Source organism: Nanorana parkeri, unplaced genomic scaffold, assembly GCF_000935625.1.
Source record: "Nanorana parkeri isolate BGI_ZX_2015 unplaced genomic scaffold, ASM93562v1 scaffold116, whole genome shotgun sequence".
NCBI lineage: Eukaryota > Metazoa > Chordata > Amphibia > Anura > Dicroglossidae > Nanorana > Nanorana parkeri.
This window is the reverse complement of record NW_017306384.1, coordinates 1,413,374-1,437,759: the sequence shown is the minus strand read 5'-3', so window position 1 is coordinate 1,437,759 and position 24,386 is coordinate 1,413,374. Positions and strand designations below refer to the sequence as shown.

The 24,386-nt window shown below is 40.3% G+C and overlaps 1 protein-coding gene across 1 annotated transcript in view; it reads right to left on the bottom strand.

The window, feature by feature from the left end:
- Positions 1 to 5,981: 5,981 nt before the first annotated feature.
- The window catches only part of GAPVD1 (GTPase activating protein and VPS9 domains 1), a 78,842-nt gene continuing 60,437 nt past the window's right edge, over positions 5,982 to 24,386 (bottom strand). Inside the window, exons 14-25 of the mRNA XM_018553302.1 lie at positions 22,521 to 22,882; positions 22,263 to 22,350; positions 21,032 to 21,109; positions 20,827 to 20,949; positions 18,478 to 18,607; positions 17,104 to 17,213; positions 16,454 to 16,613; positions 14,612 to 14,799; positions 12,416 to 12,629; positions 10,563 to 10,635; positions 10,206 to 10,403; positions 5,982 to 6,818 (exon numbers count right to left, since the gene is read on the bottom strand). Coding sequence (XP_018408804.1) covers positions 6,678 to 6,818; positions 10,206 to 10,403; positions 10,563 to 10,635; positions 12,416 to 12,629; positions 14,612 to 14,799; positions 16,454 to 16,613; positions 17,104 to 17,213; positions 18,478 to 18,607; positions 20,827 to 20,949; positions 21,032 to 21,109; positions 22,263 to 22,350; positions 22,521 to 22,882 — 1,865 coding nt within the window. The 3' untranslated portion in view covers positions 5,982 to 6,677. The remainder of the gene's footprint in view (positions 6,819 to 10,205; positions 10,404 to 10,562; positions 10,636 to 12,415; positions 12,630 to 14,611; positions 14,800 to 16,453; positions 16,614 to 17,103; positions 17,214 to 18,477; positions 18,608 to 20,826; positions 20,950 to 21,031; positions 21,110 to 22,262; positions 22,351 to 22,520; positions 22,883 to 24,386) is intronic.

Genomic DNA, 24,386 nt, shown 5'->3' with positions numbered 1-24,386 from the left:
AGTTTGTGACCGTGTGTCTGACTTGTCATGGCCACATAGTACCAGATCATCGTCCGCAATTGGCCCAGCAGGACAGTACTTTGAAACCCGTCTTAAACCATATCTAAACTTTAATATACTGCAGCTTACCAATTAGATGTGACGGCTTTATTTTCACCTGGTGATCTAGCCAGTTATTTTTTAACTACCTTTAACAGACCGAGCAGTCCAACAAACGTGGCCCAGGTAAAAGGATGCACCACTCTTATTTCTATAGCTGTACGCCAACAGAGCTTGAGCTGGGGGAGCACAATCAGTACGGGAAGTGTACGTATAGCCTTCCTGAATGGAGAGGCTGCAAGATTACAGACATACAACACAAAGCATGCTGCAAAACGTGGCCAGTAACAATACACAGCTGATAGAGACAACTCTAGGCTGCTCTCGCTGGCAGCTGAACTGGGGTAACATTGTTTCACCACTAGCTACCTGCAGGACTAGGGACTAGCATGGAACTGTAAAGAGACCTCAAAAGACCAAGTAATCTCAATCACCCTTCCAGCATTTATTGACCACCTGTTGACCCACAGCCATCTTGGATGACTTGGATAGTCCCATTGATCAGTGGGGTCAATTTTAACCTCTTTGGGGAAATCTGCCTTTGTCAATAAGGCCAATTATATTAATTAGATTTTCTCACAGTGATCTACTAATGGAAACATGATGGATTTTAGTTAAATTACATTCTTAATCTACAGTCACCAAACTGCTACATTAAATAGCGTACCTTTTGTTTTTCTTTTTCAGAATTTGGAGCATCATGGCAGGTTTTTACTATCCTATTCAGATATTGACGAGAGGAGGAGGACTAGTCATTAATTGAAGTTTGGTGGTTGGCACCGTCTTGATGATTAAAAGATAGATCTTTATTTAAAAGTGTGCTTTCATTACTCTCCCGTGCCCATTTATAATATATATAAACTCCCCCTATGTCAGTAAATTTAAAAAAACAAAACAAATGCAGACACATTTTAAATGATGACACAATCATTCCCGTCAGTTTTTTTTATTTCATATGAATAATTAAAAATGTTTACTTTCTTTACAGCAAAGCACAGCTAGGTCATAGATTTCATATTTATTTCAGTTTTTATTTCAGTATTTAGCGATTCTAGAAATGTTAAAGGTTTGTCATCTCTGAAAAAGGCAAAGGATTCTGGGAGAAAATATACGTTGAATAGCAGGCATTATTCTGCTATGCCATCTGTCAATGTGTCTTTAAGATAATTACAATAAAATGCTATGAAATATATGTTATCTGATATGAATTTCTAAAATGTAAAGTTGTAAATCCCTGCTGTTTAGCCGACTTTGGTAAAAGAACGGAACTATTGATAAAGTGCGCCCACTGACTGGACAGTGAATGCTGCCATTTTGTAGGCTAATATGATAAAGAAAGAGCCTCATGTATGAAACAGACCTTTTTGTGTTACCCATAGTATTTGCCCTTTAAATCTGTCAGAGCAGGTTAAAGAACAAAAAGATAGAAAGTGATTGCTGTAGGCAAAGGACACATTACTATTATCTCAGTATCATCACTACCTACAAAGCTACATTTCCATGAATAGTAGTACTATGAAAAAATAGCTGCCCCATTTGTTTGTAGGAGAGGTGCATTTGAGTCCCTGTCACGTGCGCTCTGGACATTTGCTAGCATGGCGTTTTCTGGGTCTTTTGCCCGTCCTAAGTATGGCAGAAAACATATTCATGAAAGATTTCAAATAGTTAATAAATATTCATGAAAGGGTCCCAATAGTTAGCAATAAATAAGATTCCAGTTTCCATTTTTATAGTTCTGAAATAATTATGCATACCACACATACAATATATAAATCACTTTTCTGTTGCAAAATTCAATTAAAATCCTTTATTACTACATATACATGTAATCTAAGTAGTCTTAAAGTTTGTACTAATTGGTACAGTTCGAATAGAATCTTGTTGTAGCAAAAGCTTAGCCTTCAAAGTATAGAGTTAATTATATTACTTATGCAATTTTCATATAACGAGCGCTGAAAAATCAGATTTTTTTTTTAAAGATGATTTTAGGAGAACAAGATCTCAGCCTTTATTTTCTTATTAAGAAATTTACACCAAACCAGTTATTTATTTATTTTAATTAAAAGGACTTCTATACTAATGGTGATAAAAACACCAGCAATGACTGTTGTATACTCAAGCAATCTTTTTTAGTCCTACAAAAAGAACCCCGTATAGGTGGCCCAAGAGATCCAGCTGGGAGAGACAGGGAGGTGCTATGTCACACAAGTGATCCCGCTTACCTGCATCTATGGAGGTGCTTCCTCATTATGCAGGAAAGATAGATGTCGTTCCCTCGCTAGCAAAGTAGATTTAGTAGCATTCTGGGTCAGCGAGGAAGTGATTTTATAAAGGTAAGTTGAAGACTCTCATGGGTGACATGGCCCTGAGTGGCACACTACTACAAATGTAATGCTTCAGTGGTCCTTTTTTGAGGGTATTACAAGCCTTTATAAAGTGATTCTTTGTGCAGTTTTACAGTAAACATGCAAGTGTTCTCCATAGAAATAATTGAAACTGAGTGGGATGAAAAATTAAGTAGGCGGTCAACAAAAACCCTCCACAAAAACAGTACAGTAAAATCAAAATATATGGAAACCTTGTGCAAAGGTTCAAGCAATTTGTTTTTAGTAAAATATATCCACTCCTTTTTTAGTGCACAGAACCACAGATGAAAAATGACATTTTCCATTAAATATAAAAGATGACACAGTTTTGAGTTATTATCAAATAACGAGCCCCAAACTGGCCTTTGCTTGCGTAAAGAAGAAAAACTACGATACTCAAACTTGTAATTTTTTTTAGTACTATTATTTTGTGAATGACAGGTGCACTCAATGGGGTCAATCTTTTCTGCCTGCAGATTGGGGATACAGATCCTAATCTGGCTGCTGGTGTCAGTATTGTGATAGTTCTGAACTTAAAAATGCGAACAGCCGAGTACTTTTGGGTTCATTCAGCCTACAAGAGATAGGTGAATATAGAAGTTCACTGCTCTCCTCCAGCTCTTAAAGCGGGAGAACACTGTTAATATTTGCTTGACTGCAACCTTCAGTCAGTCAGCAGGCAGAGGCCCATAGAGCTGCTGCATAGGTACAGCCGTATCTCTGAAAAACTGCTGTGTTGGGGAATATACACGAAAGGAAGTCAGAAAGATCATCACTCACAGGGAACCTGTCAGAACAGAAATAAAAGTCCATGAGGGCACATTTACAGAAGGTAAAAAAGGGAAATGTATCCATCAACCTTTACACAAAGTAAACCTGGAGACTCCTACTGTTGACCTCTCTTTCAAACTACTAGTTCCCTGGCTGCCACAGTTACACTCCTGCTTTCAGAGTATGCAGATGAGGATTTCTGACTTTCCTGATTTGCATACTTGTTCCGAAACAGTTCAAGATAGCGGCCAAGCAAGCCTTTTACTTCTCTCAAGTCAGGGCACTTTGAAGGGCATCATGTTTTATTGTTAAGATTCACGACTGAGCTGCTTCTGAGGCTGTACCCATCACCAGGGCCTCATTTATCAAAGCTTCTCAGTTTGTACTGCACTTAGAGAAAGAAATTTATATTTTGGCTGGTTTCTAGAGATTATGTAGAATGTCAGATATTTTCTCTAAGGTACTTTGATTAAAGAAAAAAAAGAAAAGAAAAAAAGGTTACTGAAACGTGCTTGTTTATGATGACAATAGAGATCGATATATACGAACTTCAAAACTCAATTCAGCGCTGTAAGCAAAGAAAAAAAAAACTCCACTCTAAACTGATGCTTTAATCCCAAAGTGCAAGCGTGAAGATAAATTGTAGATATGGCAACCATTCAGAAGTGAGCTTTCATTCACCCAAGTATAATAAAATTATTGCTTTCAATAGATCAATGCTTTGTTGTTTAAATAATGCCTATGAAATAGCACATGCCTGTGTTCTAGCTCATCAAATGACAAGACATAACTTTCTCAAATACAAAGGAAATGAAAAGTGCCTTGGAAAAGGTGATTTTCAGGGCTGAAAGCATTTGGCCTGGACAAAAAAAAATATGAAACCCTTGGTGTGGATCAAAGCAAGATCCACAAGGTGCCAAAACATACCACTATTTCAAGCAGCCGTCCTTCCACAGCACCAGCAAGTTTACAGAGCTGGCAGCCTGGTTTTGCGTACAACCCCACCTCCTCCATTTATTGACACCGGACTTTTTAGGTACCCACTCCGAGACAAAGTATACCACCTTTAACCCGATTTTATTCACATATACACAACTTTTTAAAAGCCATAAAAACACGTATCATATGAAATGGTGAAAATGGCTCATTTAGAACACATAAATGCCTTTACTTACCCACATCCAATGTCATATTGCGCCGTTTCCAATCACAAAAATTGATATAAAACCACTTTTGGAAGTGTATCAATCGAAATATAGACAGTCAGATGGGATGCTCTCAATGCATTTCACCGATATATGTTCCGCTTCGTCAGGAGCACAGAAGGCACTACATGAATGTATATACGTAGTAAGAATTTGAACATGATCAGAACTGTAAATGACACATTGCACTTTACACATATCGATCATCTTACTTGATGTAATTATGGAACCATCACAGAGCCAGTTGGATTGCAGCCTGTTGGGTGAGCACATTCATAGCAGGTAGTTCCCACCAGCCGGAGATCTAGAGACAACAGGAGTCTTGTACTATAATCATGTTTTTTAGAACATGCTCCGTGATGGTTCCATAATTACATCAACATGATCAATATGTGAAAGGTAGAATGCGTGATTTACATTTTTGATCATGTTAAAACACTTACTACGTATATACATTTAGAGAGTGCCTTCTGTGCTCCAGATGAAGTGGAATATGTGTCCGTGAAACATGCCGAGACAATCCCATCCAACGGCCTCCATTTCGATAGAATGTTAGATACACTTCCAAGAGGGGTTTGATATCGATTTTTAGAAACGACACAATATGACCATTGGATGTGGATAGGTTATTGGCAATTAAGTGTTCTAAAAAAGCCATTTGACCATTTCAAATGCTACATGTTCTTATTGCTTTTAAAACATTGTGCATATACGAATAAAATAGTGTTATAGACGGTATACTGTGTCTCTGAGTGGGTACCTAAAACGTCCAGTTTGAATAAATTAAGTTATTAGCATGTGATGTGGTACCCCATTATAAGATATATTTGTGAGTTTAGTTTTCTTGTGTTTAGCAATCCTTTATCTGTGCAGTGATGTAATTGATCTGTAAAAAGTAAGTCAAGGCAACCGGACTTGCTGTATTTTTCTTGAAGACGTTTCACTGGTCATCCAAGCAGCTTTCTCAATTCAGAATGACTTGTACAAAAATGATCTGGGAATAAATATGGTGAATGTCGCTCCAATCCACATAATCTGATAGTCACAACTGGGTGTTGATTGCATTTGCATGATTGGAGTCCAGGAGGTGTTATTAACCTGCCCAGAGAGAGGTTAAAAACCCCAAAAACAGCATTGTATGTGGCAGACAATAGATGTCTCCCTCCCCCACCTCTATTCAAACTTGACTTCTACAATGCTGTTTTAACACCTCTATCTGGGCAGGTTAATAACACCTCCTAGACTCCAATTATGCAAATGCAATCAACACCCAGTTGTGACTATCAGATTATGTGGATTGGAGCAACATTCACCATATTTATTCCCAGATCATTTTTTGTACAAGTCATTCTGAATTGAGAAAGCTGCTTGGATGACCAGTGAAACGTCTTCAAGAAAAATACAGCAAGTCCGGTGGCCTTGACTTATTGTTTACAGATATACCATGACCTGGATGAATGAAAACCTTCACAGACAGTGATGTAATTTGTTCCATATGACCCGACAGGTTGCGTAGATGAGAGGAACAAAGGATAAAGTTAAAGAAACCTATGTCACCTCCCAAAGGGTTGAAACATACTCTAGATACAAGTTAAAGACTATGGAGGAAATTGGTTAGAATGAAGAAAAAGTGAAAGGCTTCCCAGCATCCCTTTCAACACAAAATTGGAGGTGGGTGGTTTCAATGATTGAGCAGCGAGGCACTTCACTCCTCTCTAGGCAGCAAAGTGGAATTTTCTACTCCTATAAGTTATTGCCACTAAGCCCCAGAGCTAATTCTATTATGTTATAGTTAAAATCCTGTATCGTATATGCGTTTGTTTTTCTCTAAAAATATTTGAGCATGTGGTCCCTTTTTGAATTGCTAAACCTAAAGATAAAGGAAACAAAATTAAATTAAAAACCGAAGCCTGCAAAATAAATGTTTTTTAGTAAATAGTTCATTAAAATGATGCAGCATTAGAAAGGGAAAAGGAGTTAACGAAAAAGAAAATAAGCATATATTTGATTTTCTTTTCCCTCCCAAACAGGGAACATATATCTGAACACCTATAAATCTTTTCAACCAAGAGAGGTCAGCAAGCTGGGACTGCACAATGCACTGCATTCCTCTCCTTCACCAGAAAGACCAGGCCAATCCACCATCTGTACATGTATGATACAAGGAACAGGGCTCTGCTGCCCTCTGCTGGCAATCAGCAGTTACTGTTTTTTTTTCTTCCAATCAGCCGTGGCTTTACTTGCGATCATCGATGGTTTTAATAAACTCCACTGCAGCTGTGAACTGCATCCACCAATAGGATTCTTCTCCAGTTAATCGGTTTGAATAGAAACTGTTGATGTATTGCACAGTAGATAACAAGCAGGGTGGGTTAGCCTGTAAAAAAAGCAAACATGGTATACACATTTTTAGCAGAAAACTGAGGCTTGGAGACGCCGGGTCATATGACCCTCGCACCCGGAAGTGACGTCAGACGACCGCGCCGCGCGGCGAGCCTCACTTCCGCCCTTACAGCTCGACTCCTTCCACCCCCTGTCTCCACGAGGGCCGCCGCACAGCACGCCTTCAGCGGCCGACCGACGCCACCCAGAGACCAGGGGATGCCGCTGTTGCCACCACCTCGCTCAGCAGGATCAGGTAGGAGCGCCACACACACCTGAAGCAGGGGTTTAAGGACTAGGGGAACTCCTCTGAGTCCACTACACCAACAGGTTGGTTGCCCTGCATACTCTTATGCCGGGAAACCATAGGCAATTTCTTTTGGACAGTTGGGGCTGTCCCGGAAGCCCCCCTCCATAGGTACCCCAGGTCCACTGACCCTCTGCTGTACCATGTTGGGGGGAAGCCCCTGCTCGCTAGCACGTAGGCCTAGGAAAAATAACAAACGTTACGATGTCCTGCTCGGCCGGAGGAAACACAAAATAACTGAGGTGTGCTAGGCTGGTACTCTTTTTATTCTAGGTGTGGGTGATGTGTTTCCTGTTTCCGGTGGGAGGAGCCTATCTCTCTAATGCTGTCCTGGAAGGTGACTAGAGAAAAATAATTAGTAGGAAAACTACTTTGCATTTTTTCTTTTTGATAAATCCAATTGTTTCTACTTGTCATCAAAATCTTTGCTAGGATACAGTGTGGGTATACTATAAACATTCAAACGGGTACTATATAAAGAGTAGATAACACGGCTTCCAATGTGTGTTCTATATATTTTAATTTCAGGCATTTATGTAGCACCATCAGTTTAAGCAGTGCTTTACATACTATTCATTTACATCAGTTCCTTCTCTCAAGGAGCTTACAAAGGAGATTTTAAAGCATGCTCAGAAACAGGAGTAATTCTGGGAGATATAGTCTTGCACTAGCATGAGTTTAGCAAACCTAACAAACCACAAGCCAATAACCCACCTACTATTACGGATTACAAACATTAAATCCCAACTCTTTGCAGGCAAAACCTAAGTATCTGTCAGTTTACATCCATGCAATTCAATAATCACCCCTTAACGAATAGTTATTTAGGAGTAATTCTGCAAGCTAACTTGTTATGGTTTGAAAGCCTTAAAGAGGAACACCATGATTTGCAAAAGTTAACCCTTGCAGTTGGGCTACCCCACAGTGCAAGCGTTAGCTGCTTGTTTTGGTCTATAGTTACCAAGAAAGAAAATATACTTACCTGGTCCTCGATCCCATCTGGCTGCTAGACTTGTCCCCAGCACGCTAAGGACCCGTGATGTTATCACGGGTCTAACAGGTCTATCAGACGCAAAGATGAGGGACAAAGCACAGCCCCAATGGAAAAGGGAAGGTAAGCAGTCACTGCCGCAGGACTGAGGATCAGGTATATCTTCTTTACTCCGTTCCCTTGACCAAAATGAGCAGTTAACCCTGCTAGAGTTAACTTTCAAAATGCCTGGAGTTCAACTTTAAAGGATTACTTATCTTAGCTGCAGAAAAGTTCCTATTCCACATCATCTCTGAACAGGTACATTTCATCTAAACACCAAGCTGTCTTGGGTGCATTTGACAAACTCTTAAAGCTGAAGTTTAATGTGCGTTTTGTTGCCTTCCCCGATTTCCTCCTCATCACTATGCTATGGAAATGTTTCAATTAAATCTTTGTTTTCATATCATACCTTATTACAGAGCCAGTGACATTTATGCAATGCTGGGTGTTTCTCTATGCAACACAGACAGATCAGGGCTGGTGAGAGGGGCCGGCATGGTGATATAGAGAGAGACATATATAGATATATATCTATATATGAATGAGAGAGATATAGAGATGGTGAGATATATATATATATTAGCGGTGCACCGAAATTGAAATGTAAAAACCGAAAAAAAAAAATTTGTCAGGCCGAAACCGAAAATGTTTAAAAAAAAAAAAAAAATATAACATTTATTTTTTATAAACTTTTAAAACATGTTTTATATTTAAATTTCAAAACCGAAACAAAAAATTGTCAGGCCAAAACCGAAAGTTTTTTTATTTTAATGTATTTATTTTTTATTCAATATTTATTTTTTACTTTACTTTTAGGGGCTTCGGAGAAATATTAGGGGTCTAAACAGACCCCTGATAATTCCCCTTCTAAAATAGACAAAGAGATTGAGGACACAAAGTCCTCGATCTCTTTTTCTGTATCCCCTGTTATCAATGAACAGGAATCCTCTATGAGTGTTCCTGTTCATTGATAACTTGAGAATATAGTATGTTTACTATAACCACAAATATGAATGAACAGGAAGGATTATAGATCACTTCACATTCATTCATAATTGAGGCTATAGTCCACATACCATATCCTCAATTATCTACACTCAGCGATCACTGAGTGTTTGCTCTCGCTCTCTGACACGCTGTCGCAGGAGGCTGATGGAGCAGTGCGGGAGGAGAGCCCAGCCCCGTGACAGCGCTGTCTCCACCCCCACACCGCTCTGCCGGACTGCGACAGGCGGCTGAGCGGTGTGGGAGGGGAGACACCAGCAACTCACAGCGCTCTCGTCTCGCAGTCACTTTCTTTCCTCCCCGCTGGGACACAACAGCGCCCAGCGGGGAAGAAAGAAAACTGGGATGCGCCGATGTATCGGCACAGAAATGGCACTTTCGGCATTTAGCCAAAAGTACAATTTTCAGCCGATATATCGGTGCATCTCTAATAGATATAGATAGATCTATATATATATATATATATAGATCTATCTATCTAAGCAGTAGGTTGGCTCCCTCTATGGGTCGATGTCAGTCTGTAGGTGGGTGCTCCTAGGGAGAGACTTGCATGCAGACTGCCCTAGGTAAGGCCCAGGTGATGCAGAGCATTCGTATGCAATTAATTAAATGGTCAAAGTATGGACAGTCCAGCTAGAGGGTAAAAAGGCTATAATATGCTGGATGCCCTCCAGCCAGGAAAAACACTGACTTGCTAATGTACATTATATGAAGCTCAGTGTTCAGTGAGATCAGGGTAAGACTGAAGGTAAGGCTGGAGTTCAATTTTAACTTTAGTATCTGTGAAGGGCTGCTTCAGAGACAGCCAACCCAACTGATTGGAGAAGAGCTCTGATGAAGTCATCATAGGAACTCTTAAGATGCAACATGTACCAGAGACCACTTTAGAAGGTAGAAAACCTTGCAGTATCAGAAAATCTTGTTAAAATCATCTTTAAACCTGTATCTGCAGGGTCTATCATTAAAATACCATGTAGGATTTTTAAAATACATGATCTATTATTTGCAACAGCATGGAAATGTTTTCTGTTGCTTACCTTAATGAGAACAAACACCAGAACGGGGACAAAATCGTCAGCTCCTGGGACGGAGTATTCATTGGCAAGGCTGAGAAGATTCATAATTGTAGAACACATGCGTAGAATGCACTGCACCTTGTCCCTAGGGGTCTTATAAGCACTAATAGTTCGTATCTCAGCTTGAGCTGAAGGCCAGGGAGCTTCCCTCAGGTAAACCTGCAGCATATACAAGATAAAAAAACATGAGTTCATACTAAGGCATGTGGCACTAAACAATATTTATTTTCTCCTACAAACATATGTACAAAGAGGAGACAAAAAATGTGAAGCGATACTGTAATTTATTACATTACTGAGAAACGCCCACATACTGACCTCAGGGATCTGAAGAGCTCTGTGATTAGAGAATACTACTTTAGACAGTCTTTGGATGTGTTCATGTAAAACCCTGTTGAAGGGGAGAGAGTGTTATTCCTTGGGCTCATCTTAAACATATTCAAGAAACACAAACTAAAATAGCAATGTTGTTTCGTTTTTACGCTTGCCTGTGGGAAAACTATGCACAATTTTCCTCTCAGTAGATTTACCTTCTAGAGCAGGGGTAGAGAATTAAAATTTAAGGTGGTCCGGTGAATAACATTTTCATCTAGCTGAGGTCCGAATCACATGTTCATAACGCCCCCCGTCTGTTACATGTATATACCTCAGGGGTCTCAAACTCAATTCCCTCCTGGGCCACTTGCCAAATTTTTGTCTCCCATTGGGGCTGCTCGCCAAATTTCAAACTTTAAAAAGGAGAACTATGAGGTGAGTGATTTCCACTCAATCTCATAGTTCGAGCCGACGTGTGACAATGAAACTGTCACAGGTCGGCTCAATAGATCGGGAAGTGAGCGAACACATACCGTTGCTCGCTCACTTCTCCATCCTGTCCCTGCAGAGAACGGTGACTGTCAGTCACCGCTCCCTGCAATGGATTCCCCCTCTCCTCCAGCGCTGACTGGCGGAATGGACGGGGGAGGGAGGGCACAGCTGCGGTTAGAAAACACTCTCCCTGGATACACAATTGCGTCTAGGGAGAGTGATTGACTCCTAACTGAATGTAATAATAATCACATATCATTGCATGCGGTGTGCAGGAGTTTACATGCAACTGCTGTCACCTGATCATTAACTTGAATGGGCGACAGCGTGTACACACCAGATTAGGAATTCCTGCAGCAGGAAACGCATGTTCCTGATGCAAGAATCCCTAATTGCACCTAAAGATACAGGTGTGAATGGAGCCTAAATACACTTATCCCCTCCCCCCCCCTTCACATAAAAAAAACCTTTCCCTGCACATAAAATAACATACCCCCCCATCCACATGAAAAAAATACCCACACACATTTTATATATAGATATATATCTATATAGATATGACTGTAATGACTGTAAAGGAGGGGGCTGTGCTGAGTTATGGCCCAACTGAGGCCGGAGATCGCGGGGTTAAGAGAACCGTCACTCTGTCTGCGTCCGGACCGCGACCAGCAATTTCAAGTCTGCTATTTCAAGTTTGATGTTTCAGGCCAATTAGACCTGGCTAATGTGGTTATTTTATTTTTTTAAGTGGTCCTTCTTCTAAAAACCTTTTAAAAGCTTTAAACAAACATTTTAAAGCAATAAAGCTTTATTTGTCTAGTGGGTTTGGAATGCAAATATTGACAAGTTAACACCAAGACCAAACTTTGTGAATGCAGACAGAAAGTGGTTTCTCCTGTGGCAAACTCCAGATAGCCTTAGCACATGTCTGCAAATCTCTCTCAACCAATTCACCAAACGTTTTGTGTATCCAGCTAGCCAAAACATATGTCTGAACAGGAATCCAGTGTTCCGTGGCAGATATATGGTTTATCAAGTACCAGTGCTGTCACATGGAGTAAGGAAAAAGCAGTCTCTTTAAATCTGTAGGTATTGGATGTTTTTCTGTGCTTTCCTGGCTCATTCTAACCAAACAGAATAGTGGAGGCAAAGGGAAGATGAGGCTGTCATGGGGGCTACTGTTATAGTGAACCTATGGTTTACAAAGTATAGATTCACATTAAAGCTCTGTTGCCTGCTAAAAGCTAAGAACAAAACATAGAATGCAGGTGACTACAAGTAAAAATGTGCATCTGCACACACTTTTCAACAATCAACTGCCCTAAAGGCAATCACTTATTTGCCTTGTCCCCGAAACAACTCACTGATCACGAAGATCATCTGCATCCTGATTGGGGTTGAAGGCCAGCTTGAAAATGCGATTCATCACACTCCTCTCTATCGCAGTCTGGGCATCCTGAAGCTGTTCCTCACTGGCATTTTGCCAGATGACATCCTGGGCCATTGCACCATACAGGGACTGCAGGAACTCCTCAACCTGTGCAGTTTTGTCATCAGCAGCTGTCAACTTCTGGAATTCTGAGGAACAAAAACATAACCAGTCTAGAACAAGCCCAATTTGCAGAACCCCTCATATCCCACAGTTGCTATACAACCTGGCCACTGGCAGGAAAACGGCAGACGGAGGTATTACAAACCATTTAAGCAAGCATTATAGAACTTCACTCCAGATCAAAACACCATATACTCCAGGACATATACAGAAAGCATAACCCTAGATAGAATATTTATAGCTTCCATAATGGTCCACAAAGAAGATGCATTCTCTAGTCTGCCTGGTTTCCTGCACTGCTTGCTGCATCTGTAAAGGAGTAGGCTGCTGCTACATAGTATATGTCCATATTCCCTTGACTTGAGTGGCAGGTCTTCATCACAGTGCAGCCTCTGGGTGCACTAGGAAACAGTGAGCTGAGATGAGGCAAACATCTTTTTTGGGAAAACTGGGTGCTCATATATATGTAGGCCTCAGGAAGGTGCATGAACTACAACGGCAAAGAGTGCAGAAGAAAAAAAAAAATCCTTGAGATGAGGGTCCAGCTATTTATTAACCACTCTCCCAGCCAAGGTTTCATCGCGCCACTTCCATCCTGACTAAGGCTGTGATCGAATCTCAACATTTTTATTTCCTTTTTCATGTTGCAGTGCATACACTCAGGACAAGAATGGCTTAAGTGATTATCAAAACTACAATGTGGTCTCATGACACCTGGTGGTAAACATGATCATGTCATTGGTGCCAAGTGAGGTTTTTAAAAAGCAGCTATACTGCTGTTTTCCTATGACAGTTTACTCTGGCACATAACACTACTAATGTGCGTTTTATCAAATGTGCATTGAGCTTCACTTGCATTAAGCAAGCAATTCCCCATTCATTCTTATTAATTTAAATAAAAAACCCAGGAGGTGGTAGAAATTTGTCTCAACATGTTCATATGACAGTTCTCCTTCTATAGTGTTACTGGAGGATATCAGAGGCTAAAAAGAATAAAACAAAAAATACAGGAGAAATGTGGCATATTTACACTGTGTGGAAAGAATAAACCGCACTTTTTGTTAGAAATAAGCTCCTTGGTTTTTGGATTGACAGGAGAAAGGTTAGAAGGTTAGAATGGAGGACCAGAGCTATGAGACAAGGCTTCTGACCTTAAAAATGTTTACGCTGGAATTAAGGAGGTTAAAGGGGGATATGATTTTCATGTACAAGATGTTCAATGGTGACAGCAACATTGGCAACACACTGTTTGAGATTAACTCCATTACAAAGACTAGAGGCCACCACCTAAAGTTGGTGGAGAAAAAATTCCAGCACAATGGGCGAAGAGGGTTCTTTACAGTAAGAGCGGTTAAGGTCTGGAACTCACTGCCATCGGCAGTGATTTCAGCCAAGAGTGTAGATTTGTTCAAGAAATGTTTGGACAATTTCTTGAGGGACTGTAATATCCAGGGATACCAGTATCCCTAAGAATGAGATGATGCGTGGACCTATTTGGGTTGGACTTGATGGACGTATGTCTTTATTCAACCCCAAATACTATGTAACTATGTAACCTCTGTCAGGTTTAAAATGCCAAGTCTAGAGAGAGGAATGCTGGTGTACAGACTCATAATTAGATTGGTGCATAATAGGCAGCATGTTTACTTGATGGATATAAGGACTTTGTAGATGGGAAGATCATCTTGAGGGTTATGAAGAACACTTATTTCTATGGAAGGAAAGCCTAATCTGGGATGCGGTCTTTGCAGGTAAGGAATAGTAATAATCCCTATTTTTAAATATTTACTCAAAAGAAAAAAAGTTTAATGCATCTAAAAGACTTCACCTCAAGGGTCACCAACCCTCTTCATCAGGGCTTGGGAGAGAAAAATCTGGTACAGAAAATTCAGTGGAGAATCATATGTACAAATAGTGAGCCCACAGTAAATGTCAAGCATACCCTTCTGCTTAGAGATTTTTCTCTTGCTGTGTTCCCAATGAAACTGAATGTTATTATTATCTCTACCTTGAATGAATTCCTGAATCTTCTTCTCTGTGCTTTCCAGTAACAGTCTAACACAGACAGTGGTGAAGTATCGGGTGGAAACTTCTTTATCGCGCAAAACTCTTTGCAGAAGTCGTTCAAGGTGAGCCTGAGTGCTCTGTAATCCTTGGCGACATCTTGTTAAATATGCAATATAGGAGGCTCGTTTCCTGTAATAAGCAACAAAAAGGGAATAAACTAAGCACAATCATTTTCATGCGCATAGTTGTGTTTTGTCTAGATGTACAATGTCATATTCAGCGAAATTCTACTTCACAAAGGTCTTTAAAAACAAATTACAAACAAATGTTTAAAAGCTTTAAGAAATGTATTATAGGTTCAAATGGTCACTTAAATAAGACATTTTCTTAAAGGAGATATCCTTGTTGGTGGGCAAATTTTCAGTAAACATCCAATTTTAATGCGAGTTAAAGTTTTGCTTCTGCTGAAGCTGTGGCATAACAAGTCATAGCAGCCCTCGTTACGACTATGGGGCCTGGGGTAGGATGGGGGGCCCCTTCAGGGAAGCTGTTAAGGAAAAAAAAACTGTTGGAGTTTCCAATAAACAAGGTCTGCAGTCAGACCTCAGGATCATGGTTAGTCCCAGGTCCCCCTCTATGCAGTAAGCATGCTGCAATCTGCTACAAGGCATTACAAGGCATTAGGTGGCCCCGCCAAAATTTTGCTTTGGGGTCCCATGATTTGCAGATACACCCAGTTCCAAATAAATTCCCTTTGATTTGTGTTTTTGCTTGGACCGTTCTCCTTTAAAAATACAAACACAAACTCACCAAATTAGTGGGATGATCCACTGCAATAACTCAGCTTTGAGAGCAATGATCATATTCAAGTTTTAAGATTTCTACTACAGGCAAAGAATTACAGGAAATGTGTGGGAAAGTGTTCTTACTGCTACACAGATGAACTGGCCTCCATTGGAAAGAGTGGGCCCATCATCCCACTGTTATTTGCACTGAGTAGCAGGCTGCAATCTGAGCATTTGGATGCAAGTTTGCTAGAGAACCAGTATAACTAAACGGCTGTGCATCAAAACCAGGATTCCATAACTGGATGGCACACCAGGTCAAATTTATCACTGAAGCTCCCATTTCTAATAAAAGCTGAGAGCCAAAACTCTTTTGTCACTACGAGAAGGGGTCATAGAAATACTATTTAGGTTTATTTTACTAGTCAACCAAATTGTGTATTTTAAAGTGGACGTAAAATCTGCAAAGTGGGCAAAAATCTTCAGAACCCCATTTTTTGAGTTGAAGAAATGACTGTTACATGCTCCAAAGACATGTACCGAGTTCTTACTTTGCTCCCACGGGTGGTAACAGAGTGTTTACCCCCAGTGTTGTTAAAGCCAATGCCATCTTTAAGGTTTTTGGGCCGCTCCTTTCCTTCCACCCTTGATGGACATCAGCAAATCACGGACATGCGCCAAACAAAAGGTTTTGTTATTTTACCAATCGGGAACAGATTCATGAGAGTGAGTGCCTATGCTGGAGATTTGTAATAATGTTATCCTGGATGCTATTTGCATTTTGGTATGGCCTGGATTTTGAGATTGTGGATTTAACTATGCATGCACTGCTGATGGCATAGAGAAAGAAAACAACAATATCTGAGGAATGAAAAGCCATCGGTGGATGGGGATAACAAAACCAGTGAGTGTGTATAATAGGTTTTTAAATAAGGACAACTTGCTATGCTGTCTTTACTTCTGCTTTAATTTCACAGCCTAAAAGTATGGTAGACAGTATGTGACAGACTACATGCAGGGCAGAATTCCTTTACAGAATTATTACTAGTCATCCATACCTATAGTCCTCTGCAATGGACGTGAGAATCTTGCTGCATGTCCGGTGGTCAAAGCGGCTTACGCAGCGCATGGTTTCCTGAATCTGAGCCATAAGGTTCTTGTCCTGTAGGTTTATAGCCTCAGCCAGCTGGACTTTCAGGAAGCAAACAATCTCATTGTCTGTGTTAAAAGACATTAAACATTTTATAATTGCTTATTCAAAAGAAACCAGAAAAAAAACTAGGCCCAAGTTTTCCTTTCCCAAAGTCAACTGAAGATTTGAAAGGGTAATTTAGATTAAAAGGCAAAACCTTAAACTCAGCAGCAAAAAATAACAATGCAAAGGTTCTCTGCAAAAATTGGAAAACATGCCTATCATGACCAATCAGATTTCTTATTTTATTCAATTGTGTAACGATTAGTACAGCTAGTAGTAGTTACCCACATTCAATTAGATTTGTTCTGTAATGTTGAAGACTTATCTAAACAGCTTCTTCAGGTCTTTCAAATCAAACGTTTTTATTGTTTTACAGTATATATTACAGAACAACTCTAGTTGAATTGAGCTAATCTATTACAAAACAAATCTAGTTCGATTTGGCTTTACCATGACCTGGAAAAATGAGAACTTTTACAGACATAGAAGAGTATTGTAAACCTGCGCACATACCTTCTGGATCAGTATGATCTGGCAGACCATTCCGTGTGGAGTGGGATAGCATTGGAAAAGCAACAGAATCTGCAGAACACAACGCTAATCGCAACTTCTTCTTGGCATCTCTATAAAGAGAAAAAAGGTATCGATGTAAAATAGACGGGTTGTGTATTTATTTAATTTAATCCATGGTAAGGATGAGCCATACACATCTTTACATCAGCCTGAAACTTTCTTCTACACAGATCCACTAACTACTCAGCATTGTGGTACATAGGGCAAACCCTAGGAATAAGCAGCAACTTAGCAAATTACTATATATCATTACTAATTTGCTGCAATGAATGAATGTAGTAGGACTTTAATTTCCCATGATATGATTTCTTGTTTATTTAGTACTGACATGTTATCCAGGGCTTTGCAGCGTATATAGATTAAAATAAGTCGTCCTCTCCATAAAAAGCAATACCCCTACCACCTACACAGCGTGACCTATCTGGGTGAAGTACTATTAACACAGTATTTTTAGACAATGGTTTAGAGACAGAACATATATAAAGTGAACCTGATATGAAGCCAATGACTTAAATACATTTTTTAAGTGCCATCAACTCTATGTTGACTCCTGGCGACCACATGCATAGAACTGCAATGATATGTTCATACTTTCTGTGACTGTATCTAGCCACTTTAGTTTGCGGATCGCCTTTAACAAACATAACTGTCTTTTCCAGTGCGTTGGTTGTAATGTGAAGATAGTTTTCTGGGCCTCAAGTAAAAAGGTTGCGTCCGACCTGCTGAAGGATCCATTTGTTTCCTTTCACTCCACAATATCCTTAGAAACCAAAAGTCTAAAAGGCACTAATAATTTTCCTATTTGCTGTATTCAATAAATATATCCCCCTTTAACAAGTCATCAAAAACACTTGTGCATGCCTGGTGAGCCCCTCAAAACCCAAGGGAACATTTCTCTCACCGAGCCCAAAACATGTTAAGATTAAAGAATTTCTGTATGGAGGGAAATATTTGGGCTGAAGTTAGAACTTTTGATCTGCATACCCATTCCAGATCAGTGACTCAAAGTACGAAGACCCCGGATCAACATGACAGCCAGGTAAAGGGCATTTTTCGAAGAAGCCAGCAAGTGGCAGAAATAATATTCTCTTAGTAAAGGTTTTCTTTAATTAGACTTCACCAAAATCATGTCTTCCTCCCTATAACTGTGATTTATACATGAGAGCTAGGGATAACTTGCTGGCAGTGTTTATATACTTTTATATGTAAAATGCTGGCACTATATAAATACCCAACACGTAACGGCCTCACACAGTGGTATTTCAGAGAATACACTACCTCCCAGCTAAAGACACTCTAAAGGTTTGCATATACCTATAGGAAAAAGCAGAGTCAGGAGGAGGAGCAGTCTGGCTAGCAGAATCTGGGAGGTCATCCGATGTCATGTTCTGTAATGCTTCTTCCCTTGGAGAATCATGAAGACTTTCTCCATCACCTGCTACGTCTGCAACAAAGAGTACAATAGTCAAACTGCGGCTGAAATAATTCAATGTCCATCAATTTCATAGTGTAGACTCTGGGTTACTCCAGAGGGTAAAACCAACATAACTTGTCATATACAACACAATATTTTAGAAATCATGATGATTTCAGTAACAAATCTGGAAATCTAAAGCAATCATCGCAGAGATCTTCCTGTTTGATTTGGATATCTTGCTTTTGCTAGCAGGCCATTCATTAAAGTAACACCTGGTTGATTAACCACTTGCTGACCAGGTCATTTTTCGGTATTTAGCGCTGCAGTATTTTGACATTTATTCCGTCATGCAACACTGTACTGAAAATTTATTTTATACCATTTTTGGGGGACAGATAGAGCTTTCTTTTGGTGGTAATCACCACTGGGGTTTTTATTTTTTAATATATTAAGGAAAAATTACTGAAAATTTTGAAAACTTTTTTTTTAACGTTATGTTAGGAAACAATGATTACCCAATTTTTTTGGTAAAATATAAAAGACGGGGTCACGTCGGGTAAATAGATACCAAACATGTCAAGCCTTAAAATTGCGCACACCCACAAAAATCAAAAAAAAACTACCATACCCAAAATTGGCCATAGGCGACGCTTTAAAAGCTTTTACCGCTCATCAGTGATTAATGGCCCTAGAATTATTGCTCTCACTGCGATGTTCGCGGTGATATGTAACATGTGCGGAATAATGGGCGCAATCGTCATTTTCGCACGTATGCACACCCGACGTATGTATGGGTGGGGACTTTAAAAAAATTTTGTGTTTTTTTTTTTCTTTTTCATGCGCGACTTTAAAATTTATTTTTTGCAACTTTCATTTTTTTTTCCACTTAGCCCCCTATGTGATAGCAATAACGTTAAGAAACCCTCTAAGCGATAGCAAAGAGATGTGACAGGTCCACTTTATGGAGACATCAGGGGTTTCCAAGACCCCTGTCACCTAGGGACCCCCCAAAGAAGCTGATGAAGTAGAGATCTGCTTCATCAGCTTTTCTCCAGCTTCTGAAGCCGGAGAATGACACAAGAATGCGGAAGTGATGACACCGGAGAAAGATCGTGTACCAATCAATCTCCCTCTGATTCCCTCACACAGAATAACCATGATGGTCCCGGGCTCACACCGGGCAGCCCTGTGGGGCCAACGGGGAGGGGGCACACGATCGGCACCTTATACAAGCGATCCGCGGATTGCATGTATGTAAACAGGCATCGCTGACCGTTTTTAAATTCGGGCAGTTTCCCACGCGCCAGTGGGCGGGGCCAACAGGCCGTCTTTAGATCCAGGATGCTCCCGCCGGCTGCATTATATAGAATGGCCGGCCGGTAGGCGGTTAAAGAAGAAAAACTTTTCAATGCAAAAGTTATCTGAACTCTGCCTGCTCAGAAAGTCATGTGAAGAAAGTGTATATGAACCAGGAGCTTGTTTAGAGAGCTGTGATTCATGGCTGGAGTTCCACTGGGCATTTTGATGCTGGCTTCACACTTATGCATTTTGATTGGTAAAGCAATAGGTGCTTTAATTTTCATAAGCCCCTCAACATACATTAATGATGCAAAGATGTGAACCAGGCCTAAATGAAGTAAAAATATTTTTATAATGAAACCAAAAACCATCTTTGTCACCACATGTGTATGCACTCCAACTGCATTCCAGTTTAGAGTATTGCAATAAAAGCAGTAATTTAAATGTAAATAGGCAGCTATTTAATGGAGAATGATGGGATGTGGAAAAGGTATAAGTGCCCTTTCATATCTGTCCACTCCGATATGTTATGTTGAACACAAATGTGCACTGTGGCAAGGCATTGATTCCAAATGCAACAGTGCAAACAGTAAAATATTCCTGCACATGTTTTTTCAGTTACCATGTACCACAATGCACGGTTGTGTTTCAGTATGTTATGTTGTGCTGCAATGCAGGTGCGTCCAAAATGAATGACCCTGCAAGCACCAACACAGCATGTGTTACTGCATCACAATGGTGTGAATCTATCCTTACACCTCTTGATTGTCAAAACAAATTAATCTAATTGGTAGTGCTGTCTTGTGCCAAAGTGTTGCCTATACATATTTGTATTTTCTCTAGTGTGTGGTTTAAAATAAAAACTATGTTTTGGCAACATTATAATAGTATTACAAAATACAGCTGGAAGACTTAAATCAATAACAATATGCATTTATGTATTTTACCTGCTCCCTCGTAAGGTACGGCAGTTCCATCATTCGGGCTTGTCCTTTTGATAGCATTTCTGTACTTATCGAGAATATCCTCCGCAGCTTGAGAATGGGAACCTAGCCTTGATGTTGCATCTTCTGAAGAGTTAAAATCATTATTAAACAACCATTAACAGGACTCCAATATGAACAGTAAATGCTGAAGGCACTAAACCCATACCTGGCATGGAGAATCTGTCTGGCCCCAGTTCCTCTTTCTCCTTTTCTTGTTTTTCCTTTTTCCTGAAAGGGATAGGAGCTGAAAAAACATGAGATAAACATCAACATTATCCTTTTATGTTATTTGTCTTAGGGTAAATAGTGCTGACAGATCATGAATGTGCCAGTCCAGATTTCATTTTGTTGGGCCACGAACCTAAAGAAACACGGTCACCTTGCCCATGCAGAGACGTTTGCAAAAACTGCTATTAACTTAAGTACTTACTAGAAAATTCAAAGTAATTTCAAGGTCAACAAGTAGTTTTTTTTAGAAATAGGTCTTCCTACTTTCCCAAGTGGAAAGCTACTTCTTTAATAATCAGTTTTGTAATGCTAAAAGTGGACATTTACCCCCTTTCACATAAAATCGCATCAGCAGGCAGCTCTGCAAACGCATGGGGGGGGGGAATTATCAAAACGGGAGCAGTTGCTCAGGGCGACCAATCAGCTTCTCTCCTCAGTTAAGATTTGAAAATGAATAAGATGCAAGCTGATTGGTTGTCATGCACAGCTGCTCCAGATTTTATCTGCTTCCGTTTTGATAAATTCCCCCCATAGTCTTAAACTTGCTGCGACTTTGCCACGTCCTCTATGGGCGTGGGGAACCAGGCGACTTCCATTGGGGAAAATGGGCCTTAGTTTCTGGATCATAACAACCCATGATTCATCTCCAGTTATGACCTTCTTGAGGAAATCTGGTTAATTGGTAGGGGGTTTGAAGCAAGTCATTAGCAACTGCAGCATCTTCCTTCTGCTCTGGTAGCAGGAGCCACAAAACTGCTACGAAATTTTGCCACGACGCGTTTCATGCTAAGATCATGCATCAAAATCTCGGACACAGTTGTTTTTGGAATCCCCATATCAGCTTCTAGTTCTCACACTGTCAGTAGCTGAACTTTGCTGAGTGCACCCCATACACGTTCAACATTCTTAGGTGTTCTGCTTGTTGCAGGTCTTCCAGAACGTGGATCACTTTCAACAGATGCTTGACCTTCTTTGAAGTGTTTGTGCCACACTTTTATTTGTGTTGCACTCTTTCCATCATTCTGAAAGCCTTCCGAATTATCCGACTAGCTTCCGCGGAGGAATGTTCAAGCTTAACTCAAAATTTTATGCAGATTTGTTGCTCTACTCGCTCAGTCATTTTGAATGCGAGGGCCACACACACTTTTAAATCAAATGTCTTTGGTTACCTTTTGGCATTGCAGACACAAAGCGCTTCCTCCACCATGGTTTGTTGCGATCTGAGCGTTCATCATCACTGTCCTTCCTTTCTTCTGGCTGAAATGATAAAACCAATTACAGATTTTAAGATACCTATTACGGTACTTGTTACATATGTCGCTTGCCTTCCACATTTCTCTAAATACCATCCACTTTCAGACAAATTTATTGATAACTGTCTGAGATCTTAGAAAAAAAAAACCCCATAATTGATGCAGGAGACAAACCTCTCCCCTTGAGGAGTCCTTGCTTGGTGAGGATGATGAGGATTGTGAGGCATTGATGGCTGATGTTGCTCCTAAACCTGCTACACCAGGTGGCAGCTCCCTCTCTTCGTTTCCTATTCGTCGTACCCAGCCAGGATCACTCATTGGCCGTCGTATGGATGTTGCAATATCTGAGCTGCGGCTCCGCACCAATCTCTCTGGGCAAGAGTGTCTCTGTCTATAAGCATCAGAGTCCGTGGGAACAAAAACGTGGGATCCAAATGTCGGCAGTCGAGCCTCATTTCCTCCTGCTGTTCCTTCCAGAATGGGGGGATCTGGCGGTGGGTGGGAAGGGCGAGGATAATGGAATTTTGGCCGCACCACTAAAAGGGGTAAGAAGATAACAAAAATGTAATATGTGGGAAAGCCTCAAAGTAAGCACAGATACTGACGTTACCTTATTTGCTTTCTTCTGGTCTGTTAAATACACAATCTATAGTTTTTTTTCTTATATCTGTTCGATAAGTGCAAAGAAATGACTATTGATCCTGATAGAAATTCACTGCAGTCTGCGGTGTTATGTCAAGCAGTCTTATCAGGCTCTCTCTGGACTACAGAATACCTGTACCTTATGTTATGAGGAGGAGGAGTTCTGTCTAAAGGTGACAACGCTGCTCCTTCACAGATAAGGGAGCGTAGTCACCCTACGTCAGGAAGTGGGTTACTGACAGGATCACCAGGTGAAAAGAAAGGGGGGAAAATCTGAACTAATGCAGCCACCAAACCAAAGAACTAGTAGGCTGCAATATATTACACTTTCCTTCTTTATTTTAGATACACTTTCAGTTAGTATTATTAGAGCACATTTTCCTTCTGCAAACCTTGAAATTGAAGTCAAATTTAAGAACATTCCCCAGAACAAAATCTCCCCGCCTATAAAAAATACCTTGTGTAAGTAATCACCCTAATCAGAAGATCTGGGGCTTTTATAGGTTCATAAATACACCACCTACATATAAAATCATGCATATATCATAAATGAGTCAAAAATATGTCATCACTATTGTGAGCACATAAAAGATTATGCAATCTCCTAATGTCAAAGAAAAGAAAATGCCAAGGATAAATAGCTTTTCTGAAGAAGCAGCCATCAACCATGATATGCGTGGTATGCTCATCTCCCCATCGGACCAGGTTTTATGTAATTTATTATCCTTATTTATTATTTGGATCCGCTGCCTCTCATTTTTTTTTTATATTAGCGAGACTCTTTATATTTGAAATACACAATTCTATTTTGCACTAGCAGATTTAAACATCCATAACATATATTTTTTTGATTTTACTATATTTAGGATACTGTATTTACCCCTGAAATTTACTTATGTTTGAAATAAGATCACAGATTTTTTGACTCACAGAAGTATTTATCTTATATACACGATTTATATGTAGGTGGTGTATTTAAGAATGGTCTTCCGATCATCAATATGATCTTGGTCTCCTAAGGCAGGGCTCAAAATCCACTCGCCTGCTCGCATTTGGCGAGTAAAAATAAAGTGAGGGCGAGTGGAAATTTGGGTCTCCAAGTACCGGTCCGCAGGCCAACCCCGCCCCGCTAGCCGGTACTATGTGGCCCGCAGCAAGCTGACATGTAAGAGGCACACGGTCGCAGATCGCGTACCTGACTTGCGGGAGCAGCTCCACGGTCTGCATCGGATGCAGATCGAAGAGCAGCTCCTGTCAGCTCCGGCTTCCTTCGGCCGGAGCTCTGACAGTATTGAGCTCCGGCCGAAAGATTTAAAATCCTGTACGATCTGCCCATCTTGGACAGGCAGATCGTACTTGCGATCATCGCTGAGGGGATGGCTTCCGATGATTGCAGTG